Here is a 27,190-nt window from a genome sequence, read left to right as displayed (position 1 = left end):
ACAGGTACATGCACTCTCATACACAGACCCACACACAGACATGCACACATACATGTAACTAAAAAAATAATTTGCTAGCAGTGGTGGTACATGCTTTTAATCCCAGCAGTCAGAAGTCAGAGGCCAAGGCAGATGCAGATGGATCACCGAGTTTGAAGTCAGCTTGGTCTACAGAACAACCTCTAGGATAGCTAGGGCTACACAGAGAAGCCTTGTCTCAAAACAAAACAACAACAAACTCAAAAAGAAAATAACTCTTAAAAAGAAAAAAGTAACTGGTCCCTAAGAACTAGCAGGTCAGGTTATTCTCTGGACTCTACATGCATGTCCACACATCCACAGGACATGGCCCAGAGCTGCTTGAACTTACCAAACAGAGTCTTATGACCATCTAACATGGCCTTTTGCTTTGCACTGTTGTTCTTGATCAGTTCTTCCATGTCATTAAACAGACGGTTGAGGTTTTTGCCAAAACTCTTCTGAGCTTCTACGTTGTGCTCATCAATTGCTCTCTTACGGTCCAGTTTAGAATGTAGGCCAGATACATCCCTGGTAGTTTCTTTAACTGTGTTAAGCAACTGTATGTTTAAAAAGCAAACAAAACAAAAAGATAACTAACATAAAAACAGTCTGATCAATGAGCGTGTGCTCTATGAGGATCTCTCCCTGATGAGAACTAGACACAAAACTGTAGACACTAGATCAGAAAAGATTAACCTTACACTAATGTATCCAGGTGCTCAGGAATGCTTAGTCCCCACCAAACTCCTTTCTTCCAGCCAACCATCTGTGTAAAGAAAACTAACTTTGCAAATTTATTCTAGTAATTATGCTTGTTCATAAATTTTTTTCTTTTTACTGTAGCCTCAAAAATATACCCTTTTTTCTTTCTCTCTCTCTCTCTCTCTCTTTTTTTTTGGGGGGGGGGGCAGGGTTTCTCTGTATCGCTCTGGCTGTCCTGGAACTCACTCTGTAGACCAGGCTGGCCTCGAACTCAGAAATTCTCCTGCCTCTGCTTGCCGAGTGCTGGGATTAAAGGCGTGTGCCACAACTGCCCAAAAATATACCTTACAATATGTAATACTTTCATTCCAGTATTTAAAATATGGGTCAAATAATGAAATAGTTTAATAAATGGATATAACATTTGAAATAAAAAATTAAAGTCTTATAATCAAAATTTAAGCAAGGATACATCTACCTACTTTGCTGGCGGTATCATGAAGCTTCTTCTCAGTTCTTTCCAAGGCTGAAGAGACATATTCCTCTTTAACAAGTTGTAATTTTGTTTCCTGCAAATGTTTCTGAGTGGTCTCAAGTTCCTGTGCCTTGGTTTGCAGGTCAGATTTACACTGGTCAAGTTCGTTCTTACTATCCATAAATAACTCCATAGCCTACATGTAAAATACATTAAACAATTCTTTAAGAATCAGAAAAAAATGCTCTGGCTGGTGAAACACTTGGCTAGTTAATAATACTGGAAGGAAAAACTATTCAAATGTGAAAATTGTAATAGTTTCTCAGACTGATTAGAACATTTTTAGTGGTATCTAGTCTGCTCCTATAAAGCTATTCAAACTTCTGTAGTAGGTCTAACGTAGTGGTATTGATTCTTCAGGTTCCTCCCAGGACTTCAGTGGACTGCCATAGTAAAGGTCCACTGTGAGGGTGGCACAGAAAGGGTCTGGCTGCTTTTCTAAGTGTCCCACAACTCCCAAGTTCTAAAATCCTTACCTTGAAAAGAACTGGGGAGAAAGTTCAACTGGCAGAATGCTCACCTAGCATGAGCAAAGCCCTAGGTCCCATCCCCAGCCCTGCATAAAAACAGACATGGTAAAGTACGGCAATAATCCAGGTAGATTGGAGAATCAGAAATTCAAGGTCATGCTTGGCTACATAGTAAGTTTTACTGCTCTTTTGAGACGGTGTCTTTCTATGTCGCCCAGGAAAGCCTGAACTCACCACTGGACTAGGCTGGTCTCTAACTCATAAGGATCCATCTGCTTCTGCCTCCTAACTAACTGAAGGCATGTGTTTGAGTCTAGCCTAAATTACATGAGAATTGTCTCAAAATAAAAACTGAGTATACCATGAATTCTAGGATTGTAGAAACTTTTGGAGATTTGTACAAGTAAACTCTATAGTGTTTACACAATAATGAAATCACTTATAACACATGTCTCAAAAAATATAACCCAGTCGTTAAGCAAATGCCTGTGATTTCTTCTAAAGTTGTATTAAGTGTCAAAATAGAAGGCTTTTCATTACTAACAAAGGTAAAAATAAAATACAACTTACCTTGAATATAAGAATCAAAAAAATTCTTGAAAAAAAAAAAAAAAACAGTCCCTACACAGTCTAAACTTGGCAGGTTTTGTTTTTTGATATTTTCTGTATTTACATTTCAATTGTTTTCCCCTTTCCAGGTTTCTCCTTCAGAAACTTCCTATTCTATCTCCTCTCCCCCTGCCTCTAGGAGGGTCCTGTCCCACCCACTCCCTGCCCTGGTATCCCCCTACCCTGGGGATCGATTACCCTCAGGCCCAAGGGCTGCTCCTCCCACTGATGTCCAACAAGGCCATCCTGTTACACATGCGGCCGGAGCCATAGGTCCCTGGGAGCTCCGAGGGGTATGACCGGTTGACACTGTTGCTCTTCCAAGTTCTTTTTCAAGTGACTTTGCATGTCACTTGAAAAAAGACAATGCCTACCTTACTGAGCTCCTCTTCAAGAACACCGATTTTTTCAACCAATTCAACAATCTGTTCCTCCTGAGCAGTTACTTTTCCATTCATGGCTCTAAAAGTTTAAAATTTTAACAGTTAATGTTTTGTTCTAAATCCTACAAAATTTTAGTCTAATTGCAAAATACAACATAATAGAACAAAATCCTGGCAGCTGCACAGACTCGCCTCCACACTCCTCCCCCTCGTGGTAATAATGAAGCAGTGATAAACAGAGTGCCAAATGGCAATGAGCAAATGTGGGGAAAATTGGGGGAAAGAACTACCTATGTTTAGTTTATATATGTGTGTTTGCCTACATTTATGTCTGTGTACCATTTACATGCCTGGTACCCTTGAGGATCCCTCTGTAACTGGAGTTACAGTCAGTGTGAGCCACCATGCCAGTGCTGGGAATTGAACCAGGGTCATCTGGAACAGCAACCATTGCTCTTAACAACTAAGCCATCTCTCCCGCCCCCTCTCTATTTTATAAATGGAACATTCCTTATTTGACCTCTACCCTGAAACTGAGACCTTTCACCTATGAAGAAAAGGCATGTGTACACAAATCCAACTTAACATGCTAAGGAGATAGGAAGTAACTCAGTGACAGGGGGCTTTTTAGCACACACAAGAGACTCTGGATTTGGTCCCTAGCACCATAAAATATATATAAAATAAAACTATGTTGCAAAGGTAGAAAAATGACAGAGAAGGGAAGTTAACACAAAGTAGTGATGGAAAGGATATAACTTAAGTGGCTGTGATTAGTGATATGTAACATAAAAATGTCCCTAATGTTCTACGTGCTTAAGACTTGAAGACATGAAGCATCACAAGAAATAGGTGAGAAAAATGACTAAAACCACCTAAAGGACTGATTCAAAATACGTATATAGAGTGGTATCGATCCTCAGTGTCTACAAGGGATGCTGCACAGCTGTATAAGACAAGGTGTACAAGTACCACTGTTACACTAGTACTAGGCCTTGTGAGATTCTCTAGGGCAGAATTTCTCAGCTTTAGCAGTTCAAGTGCTTTGTACCAGACAATTTTTTTTTGGTTTTTCCAGACAGGGTTTCTCTGTGTAGCCCTGGATGCCCTGGAACTCACTCTGTAGACCAGGCTGCCCTCGAACTCAGAAATCCACCTGCCTCTGCCTCCCAAGTGCTGGGATTAAAGGCGTGCACCACTGCAGCCCAGCTATGACAGAAGAGGTTTATATCTCTAGTGGAGTGACGGTTATACAAATGTAAACATAAGTCACAGTGGTATAGAATCCATAAATATGCTATCAGTGCTCATCTCCTGAGTTTACTATTGAATCACAGTTATATAAAGAAATATTGGTAGAAACTGGTAATTAATACATGGGAACCCATATAGTATTTATGGCCTATGCTTATAATTTTAGTACTCAGAAAGCTGCAGTAGGGATACCTATAAATTCAAGGACAGCCTGACCTGCACAGTGAGTTTAAGGCCAGCTAGGATCACAAAGCAAAATTCCGTCTTAAATAAAAATAAAAGTGCTGACTGAGGACATGACTCAAGTGGTGAAGTACTTGTTTAGCATCAATAAAGCCCTGAGTTTGAGCCTCAGGGCCACATAAGACTAAGCATGGTGGCCCATGCCTGTATCCCAACACTTGAGAGGTGGAGGCAGGGGGATCAGAAGTTAAAGGTCATCCTTGCCGACACAATGAGCTTGAGACCAGTTTGGACTACATGAGACCTTACCTAAACAAATAAGTAAAAAATCATGACGCATGGGACTTCACATAAACCAATAATCTTTTTAAATACAAAGTTAGCTAAAAGACTTTCTACAAAGTGTTTGATAACAATATTTGTATATGTGTGTTTTTAAACATTTATTTAGCAAGGGAGACAGTGCATGTGTTACAGCGTACATATGGATGTCAGACAACAACTTTTGGAGGAGCTGATTTCCACCTTCTATCATGTGGGTTCTAGAGACTGAACTCATGTCCTCAGGCTTGATAACAAGTACCCGATGACCCATCACCAAGCATAGTTTTGGTTTTGAGACCAGTCCTGCTATGTGGTCCTGGCCGGCATCAAACTCTCAATCCTCCTATCTCTGCCTCCTAGGACATGCACGTTAAAACGTGAGAGAGTGCATGGAAGTGTGTGTGTGTGTGTGTGTGTGTGTGTATTTGTGCACAAATACACACACACAGAGCCTACACAAATATTATGGTGCATGTGTGGAGGTTGAAGGACAACTTGTGGAAGAAGCAAGGTCTTTCCTTCCACAAACTGGGCTGCAGGTATTCAACTCAAGTCACGAGTCTCTGCAGCAAGCACCTTTGCACACAGCCATCACACTGGCTCAGGAACTACTTTTTTAGGTTAAACCAAAAGAAGCACTTATGGGCAGTAGATATTATTTCCTTATTGCTGCATAAGTAAGTTTTACTTCAAACTGCTGTTATCTAAAAGTAAATGGGAATGTTGGCACACCTGTAATTCCAGGCTGAGGCAGGATGATTCAGAAAGCTTCAGGCCAGCCTGGAAGATACATAGTAAAAATACTTCCAAAACAAAGATAAGGGTATGAGGAGACAGCTCAGCAGGGGAGAACTCTGTCTGCTCATCTGGGGAACTGGGTTTGATTCCCGGCACCACGGGGCAGTTCACAGGGTTTATAACTCCATCTCCAGACACCTCTTCTGGCCCCTTGTACCACTACCTGAAATGGGGTACACAGACATACATGCAGGAAAACCATCCATATGCTTAAAGTAAGTAAAAATGCTTTTTAAAAAATCCAGCCGGGCCGGGTGGTGGCGGCGCACGCCTTTAATCCCAGCACTTGGGAGGCAGAGGCAGGCGGATTTCTGAGTTCGAGGCCAGCCTGGTCTACAGAGTGAGTTCCAGGACAGCCAGGGCTACACAGAGAAACCCTGTCTCGAAAAAACAAAACAAACAAACAAACAACAACAAAAAATCCAGCCGGGCAGTAGTAGTGCACACTGTTAATTCCAGCACTTAAGAGGCAGAGGCAAGTGGATCTGAGTTCAAGGCTAGCCTGGTCTACAGAGTAAATTCCAGAACGGCTAAGGCTATACAGAAAAACACTGTCTCAAAAAACCAAACCACGAAAACCCAAAAACTCTATAACCAAAGTCTTACCTAAAACTTTCTTCAGAGATGTATACTCCATTTTTCTCACGAGTTGCTGCAAGATCTCGCTTCAAACGTTCTATCTCTTCTGTATACTCCTATGCAAGAGGAATGTTACATATAGGTATCAAGTTAGTTGGGTTTTGTTCTACCATCAGTGTGGAGAGCATATGCATGAAATAAAACATGTTAGCCTTTTATGATTTTCAAACATAAAAAGTTATAATTATACTTAAAAAAAAAAGGATTTTGCTCCATATCTCAGACTGTCCTTGGCAATCTTCAACCTCAGCCTTTGAAATGCTAAGATCACATATGTAGACCTCCACCCCCAGCTATAACTACAGTTTTAGTTAATTTGTTTAGAAATAGTCTTTCAATAGCCTTAATAAAATTCTTTAAATGTTTCATTATAAAGTCATATCCACCTTTAAATAATTAAGATTTCTACTGCTGTGATAAAACACCATGACCAGACAAAACTTGGGGAGGGAAGTGTTTATTCAGGCTTACACTCCCTTGGTGAAGAAAGGCAGAGCAGGAACCTGGAGGCAAGACTCAAGCAGAGGCCATGGAGGAGTGCTGCTTACTGGCTTTGTTCCTCGTGGCTTGCTCTACCTACTTTCTTATAGAACCCAGGATCATCTGCAAGGGGTGGCACTGCCCACAGTGAGCTCAGCCCTCCTACATCAATTACTAACTGAAAAAAAGGATAATCCATAAGCTTGCCTATAAGCCAATTTGGCTTGGGCATATATTATCAAGAGTGGTTCCCTGTTCCTATAGCTTGACTATAGCTTGTGTCACGTTGGTAAAAAACTAAGCAGAACAACCTTTGAGAATTATTACATAACTACAGTTATTAAAACTAAGTAGTGTTGGTGGAAGAAGAGATGAGTAAATGAATGGAATAGAACAGAGTCCAGAAATAGGTTCACATAAATCTAGAAAATTTGATATACTAGACAACACAAAAATTAAAAGCTTTTGCTCTGCAAAAGCCTGTGTGAAGATGAAAAGCCATTCAACAAAGGAGGAAACCATGTTTACAAACATCAAATATCCAGAAAACTTTATATGTAACAAAGTAACTAAAATATATTAGAACTCTAAAGGCTGGAAAGCTGGCTCAGCAGTTAAAATGGCTCACTGGTTGTTCTTCCAGAGAAGCTAGGCTCCATTCTCAGCATCCACAATTTGGCTCACAGACATCTATAACTAACTCTAACTCCAGGGAAGCTGACTCCCTCTCTTCTTGTTTCTACTGGCACGGCAAACATGCAGTACACACACATGATGGAAAACACCCATACACATTAAAAAAAAAAATCTTTAAAAACCTCTTTAAAATGCCTCAATAAAAGAACAAATAATCCATTGGGAAATTGTGCTAAAGACATGAATAAACATGTCACAATGACATGGACATCTGAGCCAAACAGTGGTGGCACACACCTTTAATCCCAGCATTCAGGAGGCAGAGGGAGGCTGAGTTTGAAACCAACCTGGTCTACAGGAGCGAGTTCTAGGACCGGGCTACACAGAAAAACTCTGTCTTGAAAAACAAAACAAACAACAAAAAAGGACATATGAATAGCAAGTAAGCACAAGATGTTCAACATCATTGGTCATTAGAGAAAGTTCGGTAGACCAAGCGACACAACTAAAACCTACCACATGCTTTCTGAATGGCTAAAGTGAAAAATAGCTGTCTCACCAAATGTGGATGAGGATGTGGAGAAACTACATCACCTACCTTGCTTGTTGGAAGGCAAAATTATATAGCCACTAAGAACAGTTTAGCAGAGCGGTGCATGCCTGAAAATCCAGCACTGGGGAAGCAGAGGCAGGAGGATTATGAGTTCAATGCCAGCCTGAGCTTCAAAGATTCAACTTCACCCCATCACAAGAAACTACTTTAGTCTTTCCTTAAAAACTGAAGCATTCTGTTACCATGTATCACAGCAAATTCACTCTGACAATTAGGACAAATAAATGAAAAGCTGAGTCCAGAGGAGAAGTCTTAGCTGGTAAGCATCTGCCACAGAAGCCTGAGAACCACTGGAACCCATTGTGATGATACAGACTCCTAAAAGCTGTCCTCTGACTTCCACATGCATGCCATGGCATGCACACAGATGGACACACAGTAATAAGGAGTGAGAGGGGTGGCATTGTTGGAGGAACTAAATCAGTGGGGTGAGCTTTCAAAAGCCTGTGTCAGGCTCAGCCTTGCTCGCTCTCTGCCTCCATCTTTCAGACAGATGTGAGCTCTGTGCCATGTCTTCCTACAACCATGATCCCCGCTATGATCTTGGACTAAACCCTTTAAAACCATAAACAAATCTCCAACCAAATGCTTTTTTAGGTAGCGTTGGTCATGGTGTCTCCTCACAACAATCAGAACAGAAAATAAGACATGTTTGTTTACACAAATGCCTATAAATTAATATAAATAGCAGTTTCATTTGAAACCAAAAAAAAGGAGCTATTCAATAAATCATTCAAGATGGTCACACAAATTATACAAATAGCACAGAAATACCATAAAATACTACTAAAAAGATACTATCAAAATTCATTGACTGTTTTGGTGAACCTCCAGAGAATAATACAAAATTTAAAAACACAACTCCAAAAGTTCATGTGCTATATACAATTTCCTTCAATAATACTTCTGAAACTACAAAATTCTACAGAACAGACTAGTAAGTACAGGAATTACAATGAAGAAGAGAGGAGAAAATTCTGAGTATCTTATGGCATTTTTGGAAATAATCAATTGGTTGGTATATAGAATTATCCATATAATGGAATATTATTCAGCAATATAAAGAAATAAACTACTAATATGCATAAACAGCATTTTAAAATCTCAAATGTTATCCCAAGTAAAAGAAAAAAGCAAAAGGCCAAATAGTTTATGATTCTCCTTCTAGGAAATGTGTGAGAAAGGCAAACTATCTACAGAAAGTATACTGATAAACCAGGCATGGTGGTTCATGCCTATAATCCCAGCACAAAAGATGCTGCACAGGAACATAAAGAAACAGATGCCAGGCCAGCCTGGGCTACAAATGAGTCTGCTCAAGAACAAAACAGAGTGGGGGTAGGGAGACGTATCAGTGGCCACTTCATTACAAAAAAGTGAAACTACATGTTAACTTTTTTCTAAAAGTGGATCTGTATAGATGTTGTTCAACTACATTAATGAATTTTTCAAACTACTGAAATAAGTGCTAACAAGAGGTAAATGTCATGGTGTGTACATTTTCCCACAATGAAGCAGACTGAAATTGTACTTATAAACACAAACGCTACCAAGGGTGTCAACTGCACTATAAAGTTAGGGATGTCTGCACATCAGTGGTAGGAAACAGGCTAACATCAGGCGTTACTTTATGTTATTAGCAGTGATCTGTTGTTATTCCTACGTTGGGCTTTAATCCCAAGCACTTAGGAGGCAGAAATAGGTGGATCTCTGAGTTCCAGGCCAGCCTAGTCTACAAAAAAATTTCTAGGACAGCAAGGACTACACTGAGAAATGCTGTCCCAAAAAACCAAACCAAAGACAAAACAAAACAAGCGAAAACAGTGATCTGTTGTTATTCATTATTTCAGACATGCCAAACATGGTTACATTACTCTATAAAGATTCATAATTACTGTCTGGCAGTGGTGGCCCATGCCTTTAACCCTTGGCTCTAGGGAGGCAGAGGCAGGTGGATCTCTTAGTTTAAGACCAGCCTGGTCTACAGAGCAAGTTCCAGGACAGCCAGGGCTAAACAAAGAAACCCTGTAAAAACCCAAAACAAACAAACCAAACAAACAAACAAAATCGTAATTACCTTAATGAGAGCTTTTTTGGTGAGTTTCTGATTAACTTCAGGCTTATTCATTATGTTCTTTGCTCTGTGAGCATATTCCAATGTACTCAGAGTTTCCTGTTATAAAAAGGAAAGGTTTTTAATTACTGAGGGCACAAGGATGAAAATAAAGGTATTCATTTAAAATGTACTGCATAACTTACAATCATAATTTCTATCTGTTTAATGTGTGATCTATTTATGGACTATTTTATCCTTGTGTGTATGTGTGCATGAGTGTGAAAGCCATCGGGACAAGGTTGAACATCTTTATCACTCTCCTTCTTATGCTTTGAGGTGGTGCCTCTCAATGAACCTGAAACGTGCCCCAATCTAGCTAGACTGGCTGGCCAGTGAGCTCCCAAAGCCAGAACTGCATCACCAAACTCAGCTTTGATGTAAAAACTGGGGATCTGAATTTGGGCCTCCTCATGCTTGTATGACAAGCACATTACCAACAGAGCCATCTGCTCAAGCCTCCTACATAGGTCCTAAACGCCATGAATTCCACCAGCTGGTGAATAAACAAAATGTCCTTTTATGTAAAAACTTTCTCAAAGATAAAATCTTTCATCTTGGAAGGAAATTCATTAGGATGATGTTCTAAAGGGTAGTTTTACTACATTCTATATTGCAGGAAAGATTAGGAAATAAAAAAAAAAAATGCAAGTTTCAGAAGTTTCTGAAACAGATACAGGCCCCTCCTTCTCTAAGTATATTATAAGTAGTAAGGACTACTGAGAGACACCCTCAGACCAGAACGTCCCTGAACTAGACACAGTGGGCCCCTCCCAGAGAGACACTCTCAGTCCAGCAGAACTACTCCTAAACAAACCTTGCTGCCTAGAAGAGGCAGACACCAGGCACCCACCTGGAAGACACCTGTCAGCCTGTTGAGCTGTATGCAAGTTAAGCTGTCATGAGCAAATGCACACTGAGGATTGGGAGGCTTTTGGTGATGCAGATGTCTTTGAGTAATTTCTGATCCTATAAATAATCTCTCACCCATATTACCATCAATAACCCCAATAAAACCCATTATTTCACCAAACTGAGCTCTGGTGATATCTTTACTTTGGCCTGGCATGTGTTCTCTGAGGTGAGTAGACATTTGTTCATGAGATTCCAGAAACAGTGTTTCACAATACCTTTATCCACATAGTTAATTAGCACCCATTAAAAGAGAATTAAGTGGGGACTGGAGAGAGGGTTCAGTGGCTAAGAGCACTGGCTGCTCTTCCAGAGTTCCTGAGTTTAATTCCCAGCAACCACATGGTGGTTCACAACCATCTGTAATGGGATCTGATGCCCTTTTCTGATGTGCATGAAGACAGCGACAGTGTACTCATATATACAAACTAAATAAATCTTTAAAAAAAATGAAATGTTGATATATAGAAAACTTTTAACATAGCATAACATAATGAAAATAGCACGCTAAGTACAAGAATTCAGTGCTCCAAAAGGACTTAAGTCAGTCCAAGTCCTCCATGCTCCCCTCCGTACCACCCATCACTACTGACGTTCAGCAATCCTTCTCATTAACGCGCATGAGTATTTTTCCTGCGTGTATGTCTGTGCACCATGAACAGGCCTAGTGCCTAAGGCACCAGAAAAGAGCAACAGATCCTAGGAATGGAGTTAGGCAGAGTCGTGAGTCATCATGTGGGTACTGGAAATCAAACACTGGTCCTCTGGCAGAGCAGGCAAAGTTCTTAACCACTGAGCCGTTTCTTCAGCCCCAGCAATCTTTGTTTGTTTAAAGAATGTATGAAGAGCTAGCAAGATGACTCAACGAGCAAAGGCACTTGCCACCAAGCCAAATGACCTGAGCTTCATTACTGGTACCCACAAGGGGAGAACTGACAGCCACAAGTTATATTTTCTGACTCCTGTCTGTAGAACCCCACCCCAACACATACACACATACAAAATAAGTAAACAAATGAGAGTAAAATATATTTTAAATTGTGAATCCAGAGCTTATAAGATGGTTCAGTGCTTAAGAACACTTGCAGCTCTTCTCAATTCCCAGCAACCACATGGTATCTCATAAGGATCTGATGCCCTCTTCTTGCATGCAGGTCTACATGCAGACAGAGCTTTCTTACAGTAAAAAAATAAATACATAAATACATAAATAAATAAATAAATTGACAATTCTGAAGCAGTTTGGCAGCATACGCCATCACAGCACTCTGGAAGCTGAGGCAAGGAGATCATGAGGTTTTGGTCAGCCTGATAGACGTCACAAATCCTATTTCAAAAGAAAACTAGCCCCCAAAAGAAAGAGAAGAGAAGGGGAGGGGAGGGGAGGGGAGGGGAGGGGAGGGGAGAAGAGAAAAACTATTTTGGAAGTCATAACTGGCTTTCTATTGTAGCAGATTGTTCTATATTACAGTATAGAATGAAGTCAGTAAATGAACTTTTAAAAATGTGGACTGCTAAAGAAAGGCTTTCTGCTTTCTCTCAAAGGGCTTACCTCAAGATTGAGAGATGCAGGGGAAATGGTTGCAATTATAGATGTTCTTGTACGTCCCCCAAGAGAATCTTGCAGGATTCTAGTTAGTTTAGATTCTCGATAAGGAATATGAGGTGTTCTTTCCACAAGAGCAGTAATAACTCTTCCCAGTGTCAACAGGGACTGGTTAATATTTCCAGCTTCCCGGGCCCTCTTGTCAACAGCTCCAGAACGCCCAATATTTTCACTTCCTGCAAGATCAACCTTTAATTTAAGGAAAAAAAAAAGTCAATCTATTGTATTTGGATTCAAAGATTTGTATTCTTTTACATATTTTATTATATATACACAATGTTCTAAATCGCTAGCAAAATAAATTTTCCGCAACAAATTCTTTCTCCCACTCCAAAGCTAGTTGATAAAGTAACTATGAAAATACTGTACATAAGTGAGAATTCCAAGCTTCTCTAGGAAGTAATCAAGAATAGCACAGTGGGGCTGGAGAGATGGCTAAGAGGTTAAGAACATTAATTGCTCTTCCAGGGATCCTGAGTTCAATTCCTAGCAACCACATGGCGGTTCACAACCATCTGTAAAGGGATCTGATGCCCTCTTCTGGTGTGTCTGAAGACAACGACAGTGTACTCACATATATAAATAAATCTTTAAAAAAAAAAAAAAAAAAAAAAGACTAGCACAGTGGCATCAAGGCAGGATACTTACCAAATTCAACTTTCCAATTTTAACAAGCTCTTCTCCGTCAATTGTCATTTCTTTCATGTGTATTGTAACAGAAAAAACTGAGTGTGAACGACTAGAAAACAAGATCAAGTTGTCTTCTCATTACAATGGAAACGTAATTGTTCCCTATCAGATACTAACAGCAGGAAAGGGAGCTCTGAGCATACCTGGGAGGGCCAAGACATCATCAACCAGAAAATAGAACTTGGAAGGACAAAATTCTGCCCAATATCTACAATACCGATCCTACCAAAGAAGCTATCAAAACTATTCTAGACCGTTTGCAGTTCCTGGGTTCCATCTCCAGCAACACACACACAAAGAATTTTCAGGCAAATCTGAAAAGAAGAGTGTTCCAGAGCAGACAGCTCCCAACCAGAACAGCAATGCATTGACTAATGCCATTAGCACTGGCGAACATGGTAATTTTGTATTGCTTTTGTACTTTTAAAAATTATTATTTTATAATTTATTTAAATTACAGAAAAGGAAAGGGTGCTAGAAAAACAAACTATACACCTGAGTTCTATTTATCTTATGTTTTTCTATTATTATCAACTGATTTAACGTTAAAAAATACTATTATGTGTGGATTGAGCATGTGCAGAATAAGGGGTTGGGCATATCCCATGTGAAGTTGGTTCTTTCCTTTTCTACCTTTAGATGAGTAGGTTCTAGGGCTCAAACTCAGATAGCCAAGCTTCCAGGACAAGCACCTTAAAAGGCCAATCTTTCTAGCCCAAGATTGTGGGATTAATGCAATTAAGCATAAATATCAACTGACTTGGGAAAGCTGAGTTAATTTTTTTTTTATTATCTTTGTTTTATATATTAAAAACAAAAAGGGGGGGGGCTAGAGAGATCAGCGGTTAAGAGCACTGACTGCTCTTCCAAAGGTCCTGAGTTCAATTCCCAGCAACCACATGGTGGCTCACATCCATTTATAATAGAATCTGACGCCCTCCTCTGGTGTGTCTGAAGGCAGCTACAGTGTACTTGTCGTATACATAAAATAAATAAATAAAATCTTTAAAAAAAAAATAAAAATAGCCAAGCATGGTGACCAACAGTATAGAGAAATGTGTTCCTTTCTCCCTTTTCATGAATGCCAGGGTTAGTGACCATCTGTGGGTTAACTCTTTAGTAAAATCATTTTAAAACAAAGATTTAGTCTCAATTTCTATAGCTCAGTGATCAAGTGCTTGCCTAACAGGTACCCTGGATTTAATTCCCAGTACAACCAAAAACAAAAAAAAAATCAAATTCCACCAAAGAATGAAAATTAACATGTGATTGTTCTTTTATTAAAACCATACAATTTTTAGTAAGGGTTGTATAAAGCTGTCCAAGAGGCCACCTTTAAAAGGTAGTTTAGGCTCTGCGCATTTCATCCTAAAATTTAACCTGGGTGCCCAGAAGACATAGTTTTGTTCAAATCTTTTGTTTGGTTTGTGCTTTGTTGGTTTTGAGACACAGTCTTACTATGTAGCCTGGGGTGGCCTAGAACTCCACCTGCCTCGCTCGGCCTCCTAAGTGCTGTGATTAAGTCGAGTGCCACCACCTTGCTTTGGTTTGGTTTTTGAGTCAACAGAAAGGTTAAAGATAATAAGAAAAGGCTGTTTGTGCTTTGTACAGCCTAAGCTGGCCTAGTTACACATGCAAGGCTCATCAACAACTCATGATCATTTCCCCAGCCTCGCAGATGCTGGAATTTCACATATGAACCACCACACCACACCCAGCATACGGTCGTTGGAAAACGAATGTCTTTAGGACATTAATACTTCTGCACTAGTTTAACTATCTTTGTCTTCCTTTCAACAATCTTCCAGTATTGCCAGATTCTTTATGAATCTGATGCCAAGTACCAAGGACTCCCCTTAGCCGGGCAGTGGTGGCACACACCTTTAATCCCAGCACTTGGGAGGCAGAGGCAGGCGGACTTCTGAGTTCGAGGCCAGCCTGGTCTACAGAGTGAGTTCCAGGACATGCAGAGCTACACAGAGAAACCCTGTCTCGAAAAACCAAAGAAACAACAAAAACCCTAGAACCAAGGACTCCCCTTAGAGCACCAAATATACTATGTGACCCAATTCCCTGACCCATCCTAACTTGATGCCTTCAAAGTTTCAGTAAATGGAAAACAGAGCAAAGAACAGAGTGGTTTTCTTACCTAGAGTAAGCGTTCATCAAGGTTGCCGCAGTTGTCCTTTTTGCTGCCCCCTTCTCTAAGATTTGGTAGACTTCATCTTTGTTGTGTACTGTGATTTCCTCTAAGCCTTTGATTATCACTCCTCTCTGATCAGATATCAAAGAACATCTATTACTTTATAAAGAAAAGTACACTGACTTTTAAGACTTGTACAGTAACATGTGGGAACTTTCCTTCTCAAACCCCGAGTTACCTTGTTCCGGGGATCATCAAACATCTGCAGCCTTTCAGAAACATCAGAAGACGGACTAAGAAGATCAAAAAGCTCCTCATTATAGATTTCCAATAGGGACACTTTAACTGAAAACTCAGTGCCATTATCGGTAAGTTTCTCAAAAATTTGATGAAGAGTGCGTGGAATTATACCAGCCAAAGGATCCTGAAATTATATTAATAAGAATTAAAATGAACTCAAAATGTCACTTACTATACAGTTAAAATATGACAAAGATCTCCTTCAGAGTTTATCACTGTATTTGCAACACTGAGGATTGATTTGAAGGGCTTACACATACTAGGCAAGTACTCTACCACTCAGCTATACCTCCCATCCCTGCTTTTCTTTTTAGAGACAGGAGTCTCCCTTAAATCGTCCAGGTTGGCCCCACACTTGAGAAACTTTTGCCTCAGATGCATACCATCATACCTAAGTCTAATTTATTTAAGGTTTACTATATAGCCTAGCCTGGCCTCTAATTTGCAATTCTCCAAACTCAGCCACCCAAGTAATGGAATGGCATCCAGGCACAAGCCATTACACCTGGTTATCTTATATTTCAATAAGAGCCAGTTAACCCTTCCCATCCAGTTGTTCTGCATTCTACCAATCATAAAAAATACTTGAAAAAAAAAATCTGAGGGCTGGAGAGATGACTCAGCATTTAAGAGCACTGACTGCTCTTCCAGAGGTCCTATAGTCAATTCCCAGCAACCACATGGTGGCTCACAACCATCTGTAATGACATCTGATGCCCTCTTCTGGCTGGCAGGCAGGCAGGCAGGCAGATATGCAGATAGAGCACTCATATACATAGTAAAGCTGGGTGTGGTAGATGCAAGCCAATAATCCAGCATTTAGGATAGAGAAAAGGTGAGTTCAAGGTCAGCCTCAGCTATATAAAAAGCACAAGGTCAGCCTGAGCTTTTGTAAGGGCCTGTTTCAGAATAAAGAACTTTGCCTGCCCTGTCTCAAATAAAAAGAGTATAACAATTATTTACATAGTACTTGCATTGTATTAGGTATTGGCAGTAGCCTATGGATGATTGAAGCTATGTGAAAGTATGTATTTAACTTATGTACAAACATGTATCATCTGATAAAAAGACTTTTTAGCATCCTCACACTTTGTGTGTACTAGAACCAACCACCCTCCATGGATACTAAAAGACAACTATGGCAAAGCAAATTTAAAACTAAAACCTAACTAATCAAGTCATATCAGTCTAAGTTATAGTCAATCATAATCTAAAATATTAAATGGAAAAATATTGAAAAACACCTGTTAAATTTAAATTTTTAAATTAAAGGTGCACACCTTTAATCCCAGCACTTGGGAGGCAGAGGCAGGCGGATTTCTGAGTTTGAGGCCAGCCTGGTCTACCGAGTGAGTTCCAGGACAGCCAGGGCTACACAATATATCCATTATTCTGATAGACTGTGTTAAATATTTGAGTAACTCTTATTTCAAATTATCCCAGTATTATGGAGCCTGAGATACAACAAATACTACAAGTTCAAAAGCTTGTAATATAGTAAGTAATATTGTAATATAGTAAGTTCCAGCCTGAGCTACAGTATAAGACCTTGTCTCAAAAATAATATCATTATCACCAACAAAAACAATAATAATTTTTAAACTATCACCTAAAGCACAATAGCAGTGATTCTGGCAATCTGAGGGTATCAAAGAGAAAAATGTAAACTGTTTCATTTAAGTGACAAAGTAAAAGTATAATAAAATTTTGAGACACAGAGAAATCATATTTGAATAACATACTATAGTATATAATTCTTGCTATATTGTTATTGATAAATTTTATTATACTTAATTTATAAATTAGATGTTACCATAGGTACATATGCAAGAAAAGATATAATGTACATATTGTTTACTATTTTTAGTACCTGCTATGGGTCTTGAAACGTTAATCATTCCCTCCAGATAAAGCAGCGTGGTAGGGGAGAGACTGCATCTGCACCTGCTGTTCTGGAGTCTAGAAGGCCCTCCCTTGTTACCCTTTAACTGTACTGTACTGTTGGTCTTTTCTCTCACAGTGAGACCATGTATTTCTGACACCACAGTAATTTGACTAAACTATTACTTATTGTACTTTAGTACAATAAAGAACTTAGGTTCATGGTTGACATGGTTCTCTGATCTGCATTTCAACAGAGGTCCATAATCAAATTTTAGTTGGCTAAATTTTTGCCACAACTGAGATAAAAGGATGTCATAAACAATAAATACCTCCTCCCAGGTATATACTTCATTAGGTGACCTTTCACCTTCCATTGTAAACGTTTTTCCAGTGCCAGTCTGGCCATATCTGTGAAAGATTAAAAAAAAAAAAAAGCATTAAGTCAAAAACAAACACACATATCTAAACCTACTAAACTTGGAAAGCTGTTTTGCTTACGCGAAGATGGTGCAATTATAGCCCATAATAACTTCATCTAGAATTGGACAAACAACACTTCGGTAGACATCAATTTGTTTTGTAGATGCTCCAAACACCTATTTTTAAAAGGAAAAAGAAAAAAGCTCTGAAAACACATCATTCATGTTAATAATTTGTCCACTAGAAACTAGCTCATCAAACTTGAAGGCAAAGCTCAGAAACATGCATTTTCCATGGAATCATTTTACATTAGTGAATAATCAAGGAAAAGAAGAAAATAAGTACCATATCAAACGTGTATGTTTTCCTTGAGGTCTTGTCAGTCAATCCTGCAGTTCGAACACTAACTTCTTTCCGTGCATGATCACATTCTACCACTGAGTGGGCGTTAGCTTTCCGCTCTGCCAAATTAAATGGTCTGTAAAAAGAAATACAAAGAACTAGAAACTTTCAGTTAATTTAAATAACTTTCCTTTATACACTAATCAATAAAAAAATGCAATATAAAGTTGTTCATAGGGATTAAATAAAGGGGAAATGGCACTATAAACCAGATTAATAGGATCATAAAGGCCTCCATTCCCCAGAAATAAAATTAATTTTCAATGATAGGTAAAACATAATTCTATCAATTCCTTCTTTCTCCCTCTGCCCTCTTCTCTTTTTTGAGGCAGGTCTCATGCAGCCCAGGCAGGCTTCAAACTCTCTATGTAGCAGTGGCTGGCCTTGAACTCCTGATCTTCTTCATCTACCCATCAAGTACTAATTTTATGAGGCAGTAGAGAGGAAACCCAGGCTTCATGCAGGATGGGCAAGCACACTTCACAGTGAGCCACATCTTCAGCTCCTATTCTGATTTAGAAGACAGGCCAACATAATTTAAGATGTAAGAATATCTCTTTTTCAGAATTCCATTCCTACTTGATTTATCTATTTTGAGAAAGGGTCTCTCTGTAGACCAGGCTGTCTGGCAACTTACAGGGCTGACTTCAAACTTACAACGATCCTTCTGCCTCTGCCTCTCCAGTGCTGGGATTAAAGGTGTGTGCCATTATATCAGCTCATATTTCTAATATTCTTAACTGTGATTGCACTTCACTTAACAGCCAAGCTGCTATGTCCAAGCCATCTGTAATCCCTGCACTTTGAGACAAAGACAGGAGAACTCTGGGGCAAGCTGGCCAGCTAGAATAGCCAAAATTGTAAGCCCTGAGTTCTGTGAGAGATCCTGGGCCACCTAGCAAGATATCTAAGGTCAACTCCAGGCCTACACATGCATTCACACCGCACACAAACACACATTTTTAAAGGGAGAGAAGGACTGGGAGGGAGAGTGAGATGGCTCACTTCATGCTTGCCATCAAGCCTAAGAGTTGAGTTCAAGCCCCAGAACCCATACAGTGAAAAGAATGGATCTACTCCCACAAGTTGTGCTCTAGACTGTACATATGCACCCACCCACCCACCCAACCAACCAATAAATGTTTTTTAAAAGTGGGGAAAAGAAAGAAAAAGGTTATTTCTGGGGCTAAGAATAAAGCTCAGTTGGCGGTATGGCTGGCATGCACTTGTCTCAAAACACAACTCAGGAACTCGTCCTCATGGCACTCTTCTTCCCCATAAACCTCAAATAAGGCCCCTATCAAGAACTACAATTGCCGGGCAGTGGAGCGCATGCCTTTAATCCCAGCACTTGGGAGGCAGAGGCAGGCGGATTTCTGAGTTCTAGAGTTCGAGGCTAGCCTGGTCTTCAGAGTGAGTTCCAGGACAGCCAGGGCTACACAGAGAAACCCTGTCTCGAAAAACCAAAAAAAACAAAACAAAACAAAACAACCCTACAATCCACAGAGTAGAATCCATAAAATACTTATATACTTAGCACACAAGTGAGCCAAAAGGAACAGCCTGAGTTATTTACCCCACTGAGTATGCACATTATATAAGGAAGGTCTACATAGAAAACTCTCCCTCCCCCCCCCCCCCCAAAAAAAAGAAAAAAGAAAAAGCCGGGCGGTGGTGGCGCACGCCTTTGATCCCAGCACTTGGGAGGCAGAGGCAGGTGGATTTCTGAGTTCGAGGCCAGCCTGGTCTACAGAGTAAGTTCCAGGACAGCCAGGGCTACACAGAGAAACTCTGTCTCAAAATACCAAAAAAAAAAAAAAAAGAAGAAAAGAAAAAACTCTTTCCCTCTCATTGCTAGACAACTAAGGTGTTCTTTATTTAAGATGCATACCTCAACCTCTCTCCCCATACCCCATTCACTAGCATATTACTGAGTGGTCAGAAGAGCAATTTTGTGATCTTGGGAAATTTAATGCCTGGATAACAGTAATGCTATAATTTTGCCACTATACTGAAGCCTAGAACAATGCATATTACTCATAAGAATATACAACATTATTGAGAGTCCACTAAAATCCAAGTTAAAACCAATGTATGTTGAGGTAAGCCAAAAAAGTATCAAGTACATGAATTTACTTTCCAGTGACTAAAGCTTTTCCTATGATATTACTATTTCTAGCATCTCTGTTACTTTCTGGCATGAACATGAGATTAAGCTCCTGAATGAATGACATTCAAATTGTGAGGACAGAGTAATAAATTTATACAGATCACGTATTGCTAAAAATTATGAAAACTCATGCCATTAATCCCAGGACTCAGGAGGCATAGGCTGGAGGAGTCAGTGAATTACAAGTCAGCATGTCTACACAGCAAGATATAGGCCAGCCAGAAAGGAAAACAGAAATTTAAAATCCCTCAAGAGGTATCTTAAGAGACTGCAGTGTACTAGAACAAGTACTTCTAAGCTACTATTTCCTACCCCAATTCCTCTAACTAGAAATTGCAAGGTTCCTGCTGATTCCTAACTCCACCAGCTTGGGCCTCAATAACAGATTATAAAATTTCAAACCAAAATGGTAAGAGAAGGATACTAAAAGTTTTTAAATGTTTTTTTTTTCAAATCCTGTGTCATTCCACAAATATTCATCACATACTTACTATATGATAGATAGTAATGATAAACTAGTGAACAAAACAAAATTCAAAAATCAAATTGTGAGATAGAAAGATAGCAGTGAAGAGCCCATACTGTACCCAATCACCTGCAGCTCTAGCTCCAGAGTATCCAACAGCGTCTCCTGACCTCCAGGGACGCCCAAACTCCTATGCAGTTACTTACACAACATATACATACTCTCTCTCTCCTCTCTGTCTCAGTCTCTCTGTCTCTCTCTGTCTCTCCTCTCTGTCTGTCTCTCTCTCTCCTCTCTGTCTCTCTGTCTCTCTCTCTCTCTCCTCTCTGTCTCTGTCTGTCTCTCTGTCTCTGTCTCTCTCTCTCTCCTGTCTCTGTCTCTCTCTCTCTCTCTCTCATAATTAAAAATGAAAATCTTTTTTAAAAGGGGTTGCTCTGGCTGGAGCTCAGGTGATAAGAATGCTTGCCTAATATGCACACAGGCCAATTTCAGCACTATGTACAAGTAAACACAGGGGGCACACCGGCAACCCCAGAACTCAGAAGTGGAGGCAGAAATAAGTTACTCAAGAATGAGGCCACCTGAGTACATCAAATCCTGTCTCAAAAGAAAAAATAAACAAAAACATCACTAAATCCTTCTCAGGGAACTTTTTAACACACTTGGAAGAGAAATTACCAAATAAATTTATCAGGTACTAATAAATTAGAAATAAAAAATAAAAGGGCATAGGAAGTAATAAGACAGATAAGTATACTACTTCAGTGTGATTATGAAATGCTTCCTGATGAGGTGACATTTAAGTAGAATCTAAAATGTGAAGGAGTCAGATGTAGATAATTTGGCCAAAAGGTTTTCCAGGGAGACAAAAGAAACTCCCAGGGCCCTGACTTGCATAGTAGATGCAGTCATTTGTTTTGTTTTCTTTTTTTGTTTGTTGAGACAAGGTTTCTCTGTATAGTCCTGGCTGTCCTAGAATTCACTCTGTAGACCAGGCTGGCCTCGAACTCAGAAATCCGCCTGCCTCTGCCTCCCAAATGCTGGGATTAAAGGTGTGCGCCACCACTGCCCGGCCTGTAGATGCACTCTTAAAAGCATGTATGTTGCATTTTTATGCATTTTATGTTGTATTTTTTTTATAAATAAATACAGGTGGCCGGCTCCTGCTACTCCCATATTTTATTTCCCAAATTAAAGACACACACACAGCCTTTATACTTTGATATGCCATAACCAGCACAACAGTTGGGCCACTTCCTAACCGCCTGCCAATAATCCCGAGTTAGTACTTACTAAACTCTGTATTCGACTTTGGCTGCCCTGGACCCACAGGGCTGCCCAACTGGGCCGCATTCTCCAGGCTCCTTCACATGCTGGCTAGGCCTCCCTGTCCTCCACTCTTCTCAGGCTTGCTTGCCACCCTTCTCTCAGTCTCAAGCCCTGGAATCCTAAAAGTCCCACCTCTGCCCTGCCCGCTGATGACATCTTTATTTACCAATCAGAACCAACTGGGGGCTGGGTCCCTCTGGGATCCAAATTAACATTATAATGCAAGCAGCATTAGGCCAAACCCACTACACAAGTAATTAAAAAAAAAAAAGGAGCAGTAGGGATAGGTCAGAGGCCAACAGAGCGTATGGCTCTTCCCAAGGACTCAAGTTTATTTCCCAATACCCATGTCTAGTGGTTCACAAATGTTGGGGTTGGTCTTGTGAACTGTATATTCAGATTTTTTTTGTGTGTGTGTGTGCCCAGACATCAGATTACAGTACAGAGGATGGCTTGGTCAAGTACTTCCAGACTCAATGTTATGTAAAAATTGTTTTTCATCATCTCTGATTTTTTAATAAAGAGCTGATCAGCCTATGGCAGGCAGGAGAGGACAGTGGAAGTGGGGCATCAGATCTCAGGGTGGGATAGGAGAAGAAAAAGGATGAGGAGAAGTAGAAGAAAGAGAATTCACCATGAAGACACACAGAGCAGACCAAGCCAGAGCAAGCCTCAGATGGCAAGTAATGGGCCATTTATCTGGGTATTAACAGCCTAGTCGGGTTGAATAGCTCAGAACCTGGCAAGCACATTGCCAACAGCTTCTTAATAAAAATACCAAGTCTCTATGTCTTTTATTCGAGAGCTAAACAGGACAGAGTGGGTGTAAAAAACCCTGGAGATAACTGGAATGCAAAAGGAGGCGTGGCAATCCTATCACCACCAAAATACTATTATACACAACTCCACTCTAAGTGATCCCATGCCCTCTTTGAACTTCTGCAAACAGGCACATTCATAAAGACACATTACACATAAATGAAAATAAATCCTTGCATTAAAAACTTTAAATACTAAACTCAACAAAGTACTGAGATACAGTCAGGGCAGGTGAGCAGGGTAAGGTGGTTAAAGCATTCTCTGGGTCAAGTCTGAGGGCATGAGTTAAATGAGCAAACTCCCCAAATTTGTCTCCTGGTCTACACACACACACACACACACACACACACACACACACACACACACCCTGTGGCACATGAATGCTGGCACTGACATACACATCATACACACATATAAGATTTAAAATTTTCATGTAAAAATCAGTTGCACTAATATATCCTAGCAAGAAACAGTCTAGAAAGAAAATTATAAAAGTAATTCAATTTAAAATAACATCAAGAATTAATAAATTAATTTAGTTGGGTAGTTTAAAAGACTTATTAATTGGCAATTACAAAACATTACTGAAGCCAGTTACGGTAAATCCTAACGCTTGGGGAGCTAAGGCAGTAAAATCAACACGCTAGAGAGTAACCTGGGCCTGTTTTAAAAATACCCAAACCAAAAAACTAAAAACAAACATACAAAAACAAACAAAAAAAACCCCCCAAAACCCAACAAACCTTCTTCAGGACTTACACTTCTTGCTTTTAAAATGTATTCTAAAGGTGTAAGTAGTCAAAACTGTACGGGACTGGCACAGACATGGACCAGTGGAATCGAGTGCTCATAAATAAACCCTCTCCTGTATGGGCAAATGATTTTAGACAAACGAGCCAAAACCATTCAGTAGTCTTTGTAAGATGGTGATAGAAAAAAAAGAAAAAAAAGAAAAAAAAGAAAAAGAAAAAGAAAAAAAAGAAAAAAAAGAAAAAAGGAAAAAAAAAAAAAGAAAAAAAAAGAAAAGCCGGCTATCCTACACAATGAAGCTGACCGCTCACCTAACATCACATAAAGTGGACCAAAGACTTGCACCTGAGACCTAACACCGCAAAACTTAGAGAAACAAAGAAGAAAAAGCCTGGCAACTTTGGGTTTAGCTATAATTCCTTGGAAAAAGACACCAAAGGCACAGGCAACAGTATCAAAACCAGGCATGGTGGCTCACACAGGTAACACCATAACTCAGGAAACTGTCACAGAAGCATGACTGCATTGACTTCAAGACTGGGTGCAGATGAGTTAGAGACTAGGCAGAAAGCTACACAGTAAGACTCTGCCACCAAACACAAGACCAAAAAGGACCTAACGTACAACGGCCTAAGAAAGTCTCAGATGTTGCTCATTAGAGCTTAATGAGAGTGGCACCAGGAGTTAACACTACCTGATAGAGAAAAGACTAATCGACCAGACAAGAAAAACCTGTGCCAAAGCTGCTGTACATAACAGACACATTTAAACGTTTTTGACTAGTAAAAAATGTGGAAAAAAAATCTCTTAAGGCAAGCCTTGAAATGAAGAGGACAGTATGGACACACGAGATGTTCTATTTCTTAATTTGAGTAATAAATAAAAGCACATATTACAATAATCCCGCTGCCTCCTTTGTGCTGGGATTAGAGACCTGTACCACACCCTCACCGTTAGTGTTCTTTAAAACTTCTAATGACTCAAATATTTTATAAATAACAAAAGAAGTAACAGCACACGGAAAAGGTAATACTGCCTAATAATACTGCAAAATAATTGTAAAAAAAAAAAAATGCATTTGTTAGGTTAGAGCTAGCTTAGGTAAAGAATACTTCTTGTTCTTCTAGAGGACTGGAGTTCTGTTTCTAGACCCCGAAACTGGTGGTGGCTCACAGCCACCTGTAGCTCTAGCTTCTAGAGGTGATGCTTTCTTCTGCTCTTCATAGGCACTCATGTATGTGAATACCGGCACACACATACACATTATTAAGAATAAAATTTTTTTGACGCAGAGTTTCTCTTTGTAGCTCTGGGCTGCCTTGAAACTCGATCTGTAGACCAGGCTGGCCTCCAACTCAGTGATCCACCTGCCTCTGCCTCCTGAATGCTGGGATTAGAGGTGTGCGCCACCACTGCCTAATTTTTTTTTCTGCTAAATTATTAAGTGCATTTGCTTTCCCGATTAAAAAGAAAGTTCCAAACTAAGTAACTAATAAAAGCTCCAGAGTGTAGCAATTAAGTACCTTTGGTTAGACTGGAGGTTGCTGCCACACCTCCTCTCTGACACATAGTTTTAAAACTCGGGTCTGGTAGCTCAAACTTGAATTGCTTCTAACTCCAGAACTCAGAACTAAGGCAGGGAGCTAGTCTGAGTTTGAGGCCAGTCTCAGCAAAAACAACAAACCTTTTAAAAAACGACACAGTGGTACGCACACACTGGTCACCCAGCAATCCCAACTAAACCACCCAAAGGCTGAGACAGTAAAGTACGCTAAGAGTTCCAGACCAGCCTCGGTAAAAATCACAAGAATTCAAACAATTAAAAAATTTGGGTAAGTTATTTGGATGTCAGTCGGGCAGAGTGGAACCCCCACATCCTCCCTCTACTCACAATTCTGCCCTTTGGTCTATGAACAAAGGCAGATAAAAAAGGAAATACGCCATGGGCATGCGCCTTCATTAGCTTGTGAGCTTCATAAACTCACTTACATCTTAGCTTAACTTAAATTCAACAATGTCTACTTGGTTAATAGAGGTGAATAAGCTATTGCATCTAGAATAAAGAACTATTACGATTTCCGAGGTGGAAATAACCCCAAGGCAAGCGCCAAACTACGTGCAAAGTAGGTATGAAGCTTTATTTCCAAACTGACAACTCGGACGGTGTAGACAGGGCAATGACAGCTAAATTTTCGGCGACACTGGCTTTTAAAAGGGAACGCACTTTTCAGCGAAGAGCAACCATCAAATTCTTTGTGAATGCAGCTTATCTCTAACCAATACCAACATCCTTTCTCCTCCAAAACAAACCCTAATTTAGAACTGAACATGGTACCATTTTTACCGAAAAAAAAAAAAAAAACATGGGAAGCCCAGAGAAGGATAATTTAGATTCCTTCAGAAAATGTAAACAAATCGCTCTCCGGAACGGCGCCTGCGAAGCCTCTGTGTCCGGACTCCTCTCTGCCTCTCCTTACCTGCATCTCACCACCACCTGAATGTTCTTGCCCTTTTCCTCTTTCTTCTTCGAAGAACTCGGCTGAGACGCCATGTCGGTCGAGCCAAAACCTGCCGGGCTGGCGGTGACTCCGATACAATGAGAAACGGGCGCCGCCTCTTCTCGCACGGTGCTGCCCAGGCCAGGGGGACCGAGACTTGCAGCTCCGCGTCCCTGAGGTTCACGCAGGCCTCTTGGTCGTAGCCACCGCCCCGCAAGAGACGGAGAAGACGAACCTCCTCTGCTCAGAAATCAGCAACGATTCGGCGCCTCAAGTTTAAAAAAAGGAGACAACTTACCGGGCCAATAGCAGAGCGGCGCGCAAGGCATCATGGGACGCCGTGCCGTCACCGAGATCACGACTGGGCGTGACCCGAGAGAAAGGACGGTGGTGCAGGCTGGAGCTTGTAGGCCGAAGTACGCACTGTGCGAGCTCTCTGTGCTGCAGCTGCTGGCGGGCTTCTGGGGCCTGGGACGCCTACGTCGCCGCGCTTGCCGGGTCCTGCCCGCCCTCCGAGGCCTCTCGTTTTCCGGAGAGGTGACGAACAACTTGGCGGGGTTTGTGGAGGTGCCGACTGGGCCGCTTAAGGTGTAGGTGGGGGCCGGGGAAACAGTAAGGCTGATTCCTCCGCCCCAGTGGGTTCCCGGAGCTGTTTTTCTGTTTTACGGGATCTTAAAGCGGCTTAGCTTCTGATGTAACTAGCGGGTACAGGGGAAGGCGCCGACGACCTCGCCAAATACCTGCCTTCCACAGTCCAGATCCCTGGTCCTCTATGTTAAGCATAGCCAACTGTCTATTGGTACACTGCCCTCGGAGGTCGGATGGAGTGGCAGAGGATCTCTCTGAGTTCCAGACCAGCCTGATCTACAAAGCAAGTCTAGGACAGCCAGGGCTGGTTGCACAGAGAAACCCTGTCTCTAAAAACAAAAGAAAAGAAAAACTAGCCCCAGAGACTTACTGCCATCTTAAAATGGCCACAAAGTGAGCGTGCACAGGCACAACGTAAGCCAAGGAGACCAGTAGAGGGTAATCGTTGATTCC

General features: G+C 40.6%; 1 protein-coding gene across 1 annotated transcript in view; it reads right to left on the bottom strand.

Moving 5' to 3' along the window:
* The window catches only part of Kif11 (kinesin family member 11), a 41,535-nt gene extending 15,159 nt beyond the window's left edge, over nucleotides 1-26,376 (bottom strand). Inside the window, exons 1-13 of the mRNA XM_028773509.1 lie at nucleotides 26,129-26,376; nucleotides 18,061-18,193; nucleotides 17,794-17,891; nucleotides 17,625-17,703; nucleotides 15,350-15,535; nucleotides 15,118-15,242; nucleotides 12,927-13,017; nucleotides 12,225-12,467; nucleotides 9,725-9,820; nucleotides 5,886-5,974; nucleotides 2,712-2,799; nucleotides 1,206-1,394; nucleotides 371-578 (exon numbers count right to left, since the gene is read on the bottom strand). Of these exons, the coding sequence (XP_028629342.1) occupies nucleotides 371-578; nucleotides 1,206-1,394; nucleotides 2,712-2,799; nucleotides 5,886-5,974; nucleotides 9,725-9,820; nucleotides 12,225-12,467; nucleotides 12,927-13,017; nucleotides 15,118-15,242; nucleotides 15,350-15,535; nucleotides 17,625-17,703; nucleotides 17,794-17,891; nucleotides 18,061-18,193; nucleotides 26,129-26,202 (1,699 nt within the window). The 5' untranslated portion in view covers nucleotides 26,203-26,376. The remainder of the gene's footprint in view (nucleotides 1-370; nucleotides 579-1,205; nucleotides 1,395-2,711; nucleotides 2,800-5,885; nucleotides 5,975-9,724; nucleotides 9,821-12,224; nucleotides 12,468-12,926; nucleotides 13,018-15,117; nucleotides 15,243-15,349; nucleotides 15,536-17,624; nucleotides 17,704-17,793; nucleotides 17,892-18,060; nucleotides 18,194-26,128) is intronic.
* Between the last annotated feature and the right edge of the window lie 814 nt (nucleotides 26,377-27,190).

This window comes from Grammomys surdaster, unplaced genomic scaffold, assembly GCF_004785775.1.
Source record: "Grammomys surdaster isolate TR1022 unplaced genomic scaffold, NIH_TR_1.0 229, whole genome shotgun sequence".
NCBI lineage: Eukaryota > Metazoa > Chordata > Mammalia > Rodentia > Muridae > Grammomys > Grammomys surdaster.
This window is presented reverse-complemented; position numbering and strand designations above follow the sequence as displayed.